The 9,748-nt window shown below is 42.3% G+C and overlaps 1 protein-coding gene across 1 annotated transcript in view; it reads left to right on the top strand.

Moving 5' to 3' along the window:
- LOC101849814 (solute carrier family 22 member 15-like) overlaps positions 1-1,475 on the top strand; it is a 35,340-nt gene extending 33,865 nt beyond the window's left edge. Inside the window, exon 2 of the mRNA XM_005112336.1 lies at positions 100-1,475. Coding sequence (XP_005112393.1) covers positions 100-1,475 — 1,376 coding nt within the window. The remainder of the gene's footprint in view (positions 1-99) is intronic.
- The last annotated feature ends 8,273 nt before the right edge of the window (positions 1,476-9,748 follow it).

The following is a 9,748-nucleotide window of genomic DNA, read 5'->3' as shown; positions in this document are numbered from 1 at the left end:
CATGACAGGTAGGACATTGGGTGGCACCACGGGTAGGACATGCTGATATTCAAATCTGAAAAACTGACCGAGTAAAGACTGTGTGTGTATCTTTCACAGGTGTCTTTGACAACTTCACCATACAGTCAAAACTTCTCATTAACAGCACCCACATAACGCCCTTCACAGACACACAGGCCGACACATCCCCCGACAGGAGCGCACTGACAGAGGAAGAGCGCTGTGAGCTGATGACGTCATCCTGCTCGGACATCCGGTTCAGCCCCGAGGCGTCCACGATCGTCTCCGAGTGGCGACTCGTCTGTGCTCGCTCATGGCTGGCCTCGCTGGTCATCTCTGTCCAGATGTCCGGTGTGGCCGTTGGCTGTGTGGCGGCTGGCTGGGTGGGCAACAAGTTCGGGCGGCGGGTGAGCCTATACATGATGGTGGGGCTGAGCGCTGTGGCAAACACCTTGGCTGCATTTTCCAACTCCCTGGAGATGTTCGCTATTCTCAGGTTCTTTATCGGAGCTAGCGTGGGCGGGAACCTGTCCATCAACCAGGTCTATCCTAAAGAATTCGTCACGGCCAAATGGCGGGTGATCTTGGCGGCCATCCCTGCCTTCCACTGCGGCAACATTCTGTTCGGCGTACTGGTGTACGTGCTGCGGGACTGGCGACACATCCACATGGCCACCGCCGCTGTGTCTTTGGCGGCTCTCCCCACCGTGTTCTGGGTACCGGAGAGTTTGCGCTGGCTGGCCGTTCACGGGAGAGTCAAGGACGCTCTCGCGGTAGCTAACAAAGTTTGTCGGTACAACAGGAAAAGCGAGCTCGAAGAGAAGGACATGGTGGTCTTGGAGGAGAGCGAGGTGAGGGCGCTGGAAAGAAAGTCCACTGTTTGCCACCTTTTACAAAAACCCCTCAGGAAAAGGAGCATAGTCGGTTTCTGCCTCTTCTTCATCATGGCTTTTATCTTTTACTCCATCGGTTTTGGCGTGAAAAATCTGTTTGGAAACTTGTACCTCAAACTAATTTTCTTTTTCTTTTTCGTGGTGCCCCTACTGCCTATTATGGCGACAAAGCTTGGGAGGAAGAGGGGGATCATGATTTACTTCGCCATAGCTTGCCTCACGGCTCTGGTCGTTTTGATCCTACTGTTTACAAGCTCGAGCAGCTCTCTCGGTCTTGTGGTGACAATTTTTTCCCTCATTATCTCTACTGCCGCTGACCAAGCTCTGAGTCTGATGGCGGCATTTATGGTGGAGCTGTTCCCGACATACGTACGCACGTTGGCCTACAGTTTTGTGTATTTTGGAGCGAGGCTCGGTGGCATCTTGGCTCCATATCTGTTTCCGCGAAGCTCAGAGCTTCTGTATATTTCCTTCGTCGTGATTGGTTGTCTGACGGTCACGTGTATGTTTATGGTCTGGACTCTTCCGGAGACGCGGAAGCGAGGTTTGGGAGACACGACCGCGGCTACAAGCAAAATGTAGAGGAAGAAGATACCATCACCCATCTAGCTGCCGGAGAAGAAGAGCTCAAGAAAACTACAAAACACTTTCAGGAGTAGCCGAGGACACTTCTCTTTACTGTTGGCCAATTTACTTTGTGGACTTGTCGTAAATACCTTGAAGTTTGATCCTCCTTTTTGTAGTTTTGACACCACAAGTTTCCGAGTAGAAGCGTCCGAGTAGACAGTGTGCTCAGGATTACAATGAAGTCATACTATCGTAGCCGAAACGGCGTTCAGGTGGGTGGTCACTGCATGGGCTGTGTCAATGATACACACGATAACCCCAGCTCAAAAACAGGGCGGTACTGCACAGTGGCAACCAGAAATGGTGTCTGGATTGTCTGAGTTATCTGTATGGGTACAATAGTCTGTCATGTTAAGGCGATGAGTTCATTTAGAGGCCTACTTGTATTTTATTTGTGTATTTAGGCTGTGTTGAGCCTATTATTCAACATTATAAAAACAAAAATTGGCACAAGCATTTCAAAGTATTGCAAAAAGTGCATTACCTTTTGTTTCTTGATCACGACTTATATGGTGACTCAATGTCAAACACAAACTAGTACCCCTTGATATCAAAATTTTACGTCAGTATCGGGTATGGCCGCCCCTTGCTGTGATCCAGGCTTGGTACCTTATGTGCATTGATCAGAGTCAAGAGTTCGAATTGACTGTTGTGGTTGGTGAAAACTCGTGGGGCGAGTGGACAGAAGGAGATCTACAGAGGAAAAACCCCTTCAAGCAAGTGTTTCAGCCCTAACTACCTGACACTCTAAGGAGGCCGGGCCACACTCAGGTCATGACTCATGTGGTAGTCCATTCCACTCTTGAACCAGTGCCTATCCCAGTCGTTGTACAGTGTTGATGTCATTTCGAGCACGTTACGTGCAAAGAAAAGAAGGACGAGAGACAAAGTTGATATATTTTTGAGAGAATGAAGGAGCAAACCACAACAGAACATCCGCTCACCACTGACAAGGATGGATGGATACAGAGTGAAGCAGGCAAGTACTTAGGCGGGACGGCTTCTGATTTACCTTTTTAACGATATTGTCCATGTGATTTTGCCAGGTCAATTCATTGTCGATTGCGAGACCAAGATATCTGTACTAGTCTATGATTTCATTTAACTTTACTATTGTTTCTTGTTCAAGAACAAGAGGTGGCACTGTTGTTTTTTTCTCCTCTTTTTAAATAAAAAAAAAAAAAATCACCCCCTTTGCTTTTGAGAGGTTCACGTTTAGAAAATTTGAAAAGCACAATAAAAAACCAAAACACACGCACAAACCTACACACACACACACACACACACACACACACACACACACACACACACACACACACACACACACACACACTCTCACACACACACACATACACACACACACACACACCTACACTCACACACATACACACACACAAACAATGCTTCTTTATGATACTCTTTTTCATTGAGGCCATTAGTCCAAATGCAGCGGGCCTCATTATAACATACTTGGGTATAACAGAATTTCTGCTATAGCAAACTCAAAAAAGTCTCGTGAGTCTTTATAAAAAAAAAATCGTATTTTTTAAATTTGTGATTCCAGACCTAATTCCTTGGATACCAATATAAAATATTGCTTAGAATTGCCTTTGACTACGTAGACGGTCTATATGTTTTTGAAAATATGCTTTAGGATAAAAGTAATTGCTCTCGGGATTAAATATTTCACAGTTATACAGAGTATTGGACAGCATTACGGAAGCAAAAAAAATCTTGGTGCCCGTCCTTGTCTTATATTTCTTAATTAACTTTTTATCTCTATATTTTGCGTAGCCCATTTCAAAGTTCTCTCCTGTTACCCAGCATTTCACACAGATGAATGGTCCCTAGATATAGATTTTTTGTTGTTGAGATTTTGCGAGTGAAGGCTCCCTTCCTGTTCCTTTATATGCCATGAGACAGCGGAGCTTATGCAATGCACGATTGAAAGATACAGAACCAAGTTCAACCCAACATGGTGAGTATTTGAACATAAATGTCTCTCCTATTACCGGGGTTAATAAACGACTTATTATACAGAAATCTGATACACTCTCCTTTGGTTAGGAAGTCTGCCAAGGTTACATTTCAATGGTAAGAAAATCCATAACATGAGCTCTACCCAATTTGTGGTCGTCAGGGTAACGATGTACAGAATTCCCTCCTGTTACTTTCCCTCCTATTACCCGGGTTTTGGTAACAGGAGAGAATAAAAAGTAACAGGAGAGAAAGGAATGTGCTCAATAGCTTAACTGACCACAGTTTGGATTAGAATGTGAGGTAGTCCATACTTAATAGAGTAAATGAAAGAGGTTAAAACTAAAGGCATGTTTGTGTTTTTTCAACAGAACACCTGAATTGTAACTTTTATCTTTGAGTAACAGGACGGAATTGAGAGTAACAGGAGAGAATACAAGATAGCAAGAAGGAGGGCTACATGTCAAATTGCTAAACTGAGCAAAGTTCGGGTTGAAAATGGGTCATTTATGCACAAACAAAACAAAATAGTTATTATGTGAAAGATGTATCTGTACTTTTTCAACAAACTCCTGTATTGTGATTCTGTAATTTAGGTAACAGGATGGAATTGAGAGCAATAGCGAGGGAACAACAAAGTAAAATGAAAGACAAAACCTTCCATTTTTCCTACATCGATGATAATAATAATGCAACATACTATTGTTCCATCAAAGTCTAGAGCCTTCTATTTTGATAAATGGTATTGAAGAGTTCTAAGTAATCGTGATATTGCGGGTTTAGGGGTTCGAGCCTCAGCTCGGTCCAACGTTGTGTCCTTGAGAAAGACGCTTTACACGAATTTCCCATTTCTCCATTCATCCGGGAGACGACGTTAACCGGTAAACTCGGAGGTCCCACCTCTGAAATAATCTTATAAGGGCGACCTGTACCATTTAACCGTTAAAAAAAGAGTTCTTAAAATGTAGGTCTAGATCTAGATCTTTTATTTAGTTGCAGATTTAGAAGTGCATTTCGCATTGTCGCAGAGACAGACGTAGATGTAGACTGAAGTAAAAAATAAGAATCTTCTGCTTAGTTGACTTCAGCACAATGCCACTTATGCTTAATCTAGATTGATTGTATGAAGGCCAGGCCCTATTGATAGCTGATTTCTCAAAGAGGACTAAAAAAATATTAATATTTGCTTTTTTTCACTAGAGACAAAGCTGACTCCTGCTGAAAAAAAATAAAATAAAGGAGAGACAGAGAGAGGCGAAACAAGAACCCAGTGAAAACACTGCACGACATGCAGTATGAAAAGCAGAACTGCATCAAAAGACAAAGAACAAAGGGAAAGGAAACCTGTTGCTTGTATGATTTCAAGAGACCATTGCCGCCATTGGGCAGCATGTGTGGAATGGAGAAAAACGAAGAAAGACACAAATCTGAAGAGGAAATCAAACAGTGCCAATGACAAAACAACAGATGCCCCATTCTCAAGTGTGTTCATTTTTTTTTCTAGACTAAAATGTAGGTTTGCAATGAAAACAGTGCAAAGAAAAAGAAAGTTAAAGCTGAAAATGATAACCTTATCTGAGAGCAAGAAGGCAGTGAAAAGAATACTGAATTTCCTTTTGCTCTCCTGGATGAATTGGAAGATAGATAAAAGAAAACAGAAGTGTTCAAATGTTGGCTTGTGGAGGAATATTAGGAAAGCAGAAAATCCAGAGCAAATTTTAGTTTTGTTGAATTCACAACATAAAGAACAAAAGGAAACTGAAGAGAAAAGTGCTTTCAACTCTGCAGATGGGTAAAGAGCAAATTTAGGATTTTTTCCCTTTGGCCTGACAACTCGAGAATTTTAAACGGTTTGAAAATATTGTTACCTTAAAAGAGAATTTATTAAACCCAAAAACGTTTGTTGAATGACATCGTAGAACATCTGTACAGATGGTACCAGAGCAGTTCAAACATTTGTTTTACAAGCTTTTGACGGTGGAAGCTATTTAATAATCAGATCAAAACACTTGTGCGTGCAAGATTTGTAATAACACAGAGTTGACAGCTGACGCATTGTTTATGCATTGCGTTCATCTTATGGTTATTCCTTCTCAAATTTGGCCAAAACATGCATGCCATGCACGGATCGTGTGATCTTAGAAACCCAGTCCCACTACTAAACATCTCCATCGACGGGACACAACTTAAATTTCAATAGCTAGGGAGCATGCTTACACACGACGGAAGATTGGACATAGGAAAATTGAAATCAGGACCCAAAAGCAAATGCAGAAACCTATAAATTGTCAGCACTACTCACCCATAAACACGTACCAATGGAAGTAAAAAGACAACGACTTTTTCACAGCATATTCCTTCCAACACTGACTTACGATATAAAGCACGAAGACGAAAGACTGATAAATGAAATTTGACAGGGAAAAAAACTGTTATGGAATAAGAACATCAAAGAAGGAAGTGGTTCGGTCAACTGATGAGAGTGTCACCAAATCACCCAGCTTCACAAGCTTACAACTCTAATATAATATGTCCGGGTACAAGGGCAGGTGCAGACCACACAAAACTTGGCTGGATAGCGTTAAAGAGTTCCTCCAAAAGAATAACAATTCAACAACAGAAGCCACCTACACTGCCCATGATTGAAAATTGTACCCCCCCCCCTCGACATCTAAGGATGCAAGAGGAAGGATGAAGCAAAGTAAAAGGATCCAATCCTAGCAAACTCTGAGGACATGAGACTCACTGCAACGTGGCAGAAGTGGGTAGTAATGAAAGAAAATAGAAATCCTGAACAGCAAACAGAGAAACTTAGTATCACTAAGAAGAGATCAGAAACTGGGAGACTGTTGGCATTGTGGACGTTATTCCAGAAAACGTTTCGGCAGTATAAGTTACACGATTCTAACATTGACCATCAGTTGAAGGAAAGGCATGGAGCAATCTTCAGGCCAATGAAGCAAGAGTACAATATGCTAACTTAGCTCAAAATTGTTTGAGTAAAATGGAAGAGGAAATACAAAGCGCACACTTTGGGGCTTTGCAAAATCAACTGTTTCCACTGCACACAGGTAACTTTACTTTACTCTTACTTTATCTGATCTCTTCTACTGCGAGGTGTGGAGGAGAGATTCAGTTCTCGGAAGGGGGCCAGGTGTGTTGCTTTTCGGATCGGCATATTGTGCTTTGAAGGATGTCTTTGACTCCATCGATCTATTTTTAAAAATTAGCCTCCCTTTTGCTCTGAAGCCATCGAATCGCATCTCGCAGACCGTTGAGGCTTGCAGTTGTGGCCCCATTCTCATTATGCGTCCAAAACATCCTCTCGATATATTTCGTTTCGACGCCCACTTATTGTTTGATTCCTTCGTTTTTTTTCCACTGGTAACTAGATTCTGCACCCTGTGAATAACGTCTCCACAGAATATGTTACATGCCTTTAACATTTCCATCCATTCTTCAGTTATTCCTTTAGATGATATCACCAATGATGTTTGTAGACAAGTGTTTCATTCTCGATGAGATTTGTTGATAAAATATGATAACAATCTTTTATGTCCCCTCCTGTTACCCACTTTCTCTACTGTTACCCACTTTTCCCTCCTGTTACCGCCCCTCTTTAAGTATCACGGTAGTCACAGTATTGTACTTTACTCTTTTTTAATCACGGGACGTAAGCGCCCCGTATGCCATGGGCTTTTGATTATTGTTACTCACTTCGGGGATCAACATAAAAAGTCAAACACTACACCCGGGCTCATTATTAGAATGCTTGGTGTCGTGTGTGTTCGTCTCTCCAGTTTACAGTCGTGTGTGTATACTAACATTACATAGTGTCAGAAGTCAGTGGATAACGTGTCGCAAGTGTCAAAATTCCAAAATTCTGAAATTATGGAAACTGAGCTCAAAAATATGAAATGATGCGATTCTGTTAATCTATTATAAAAAAAACTATAAGGGTTTCGGAGGTCTGTCAAAGCTACAGAAGTTACTACAACACGGAAAGTATGGAAATTTTCACAAGTTGTCCGTAATAGCACCACCATGTAGTGCCTTTTAATGCTTTGGTAGTCCAACAATTAATGCATTTTAAAACATGTTTTTTGATCGAACCGACCGCAAACAGTGGAGGATGTTGCAGAACACAGCACTACTGCATTTTAAACAACAACACTTTGAAATAACAAGGGAAAAACTCTTACCGTAGGTGCTGAATACTTTATTTTTCAATAGGTATAGTATATGGTGATAAGCAGAAAAACTCCAACCCCCACATGCAATATCAAAATCAACGATACCACCCTCAAGCAAGTACAACATTTTAAATATTTGGGGACCATTATATCATCAGATGGTAGATGTCACACCGAAATTAAAAGCCGCATTTGCCAAGCAAAAGCAACCTTCCACAAGATGAAACAGATACTAACAAACATCAATCGGTCACTGGAAACGAGAAAAAGAGTACTGAAAGGTTACATGGAGCCAATCCTATTATACGGGTGCGCAGCGTGGACAATCAATAAACAGCTGGAAAGAACAATTGTGGTGACGTTCATAAGACGCATGCTACGTATCCCATGGAGAGCTAGAAAAACAAATGAAGAAGTCTTGGTTGAAGTAAATTATAGAAGACAGCTTATGACGAACATAAGAAAGCTCCTTTAGTTGTTGAACTTGATTCCCTCACAACTGGCCTGTGGGGCATGTAATAAACAGAATGGTCATGGGAGCGTAGTTTTTCTGGAGTAACTTCTTTCATGTTTCCTGATCTCTCAAGATTTGATAAAACATAATCATACTAACCAGTTTGCAGGTCAAACTGCTCAGGCGTCTCCTCAGCCAACGGCATGTTGTTCAGCAGCTGACCCTTCACCAACGAGTCACTCATGAGAGTGAGAGCATGTACCAACGAGCCACACATGAGAGTATGTACCAACACCTCACACATGAGAGTATGTACCAACGCCCCACACATGAGAGCATGTACCAACGAGCCACACATAAGAGTGAGAGCATGTACCAACGAGCCATACGTGAGAGTATGTACCAACGAGCCACACATGAAAGTATGTACCATCGAGCCATACATGAGAGTATGTACCAACGATCCACACATGAGAGTATGTACCATCGAGCCATACATGAGAGTATGTACCAACGATCCACACATGAGAGTATGTACCATCGAGCCATACATGCGAGTATGTACCAACGAGCCACACATGAGAGTATGTACCAACGAGCCACACATGAGAGTATGTACCAATGCCTCACACATGAGAGTATGTACCAACGCCCCACACATGAGAGCATGTACCAACGAGCCACACATAAGAGTGAGAGCGTGTACCAACAAGCCATACATGAGACTATGTACCATCGAGCCGTACATGAGCGAGAACATATACCAACGAGCCACACATGAGAGTGAGAGCGTGTACCAACGAGTTCCAAGGCAAACTTACTATGTATCTACCACCTTCATAATGAATGTTTTGAATGAACTCTGCGAGCACAGCGTCATCTCTCCTTTCAAGAAGATCCATAACCCCCAACAGCATCCAGTTCCCAGAACTTCCTGACAAGGTTATCTGAAAGAAAAGTGTCACTATGACACAGAAATTGATAACATACCTTTTTTGGGTGGGCACTAGGCCAGGTTCCAGACAAAATCCACCCTCCCAAGGAGGTCTCCTGCGCCGCCAACCCAACAGAAGAATGAATAAAATTTGGTCTCATGAAGTGCCAATAGTGATCGATTCCAATCAGGTTGTCAATCTTGATAGGATTGTCAGCTGAAAAATTCTCAGAAAAGGGTAAGTCAACAAACACTCCCAAGTGCTCATTCGGAATCTTCCGTCTGAACATTGGAGAACAAACGGAATCAATTTCAATCAAATGTAGATGTTGAGCGGGCGTGCCAAGAGTCAATTTGTAAATATTACGAGGGTTTTCTTAGCCTGCTTTTCCACCTCCAAAGCAAGAAAATGAAACGGATTCTCGACCTACCAGTCCAAGATTTAACTCATGTGCTAAACGTTTTGTGATAAATGACCTGTCGGCGCCACTGTAAAAAAGGATGGACACTCGACGGCCTCCCACTTCAAAATGAAAGGTTTGCATGGGAGTTGTAGTCCCCAAAGTAAGCGAATACGCGTGATTAACACCAACCCTTTGTCCATCCGTTCCAACAGAGACCCCAGTAGTAGATCCAATATTTTCTTGAGTTGAAGTATCCTGATTCTGAG

The sequence above is a fragment of the Aplysia californica genome, unplaced genomic scaffold, assembly GCF_000002075.1.
Source record: "Aplysia californica isolate F4 #8 unplaced genomic scaffold, AplCal3.0 scaffold01241, whole genome shotgun sequence".
In the NCBI taxonomy this organism is placed as follows: Eukaryota; Metazoa; Mollusca; class Gastropoda; order Aplysiida; family Aplysiidae; genus Aplysia; species Aplysia californica.
The sequence above is the reverse complement of the archived record's forward strand: the minus strand, read 5'-3'. Positions and strand labels throughout refer to the sequence as shown.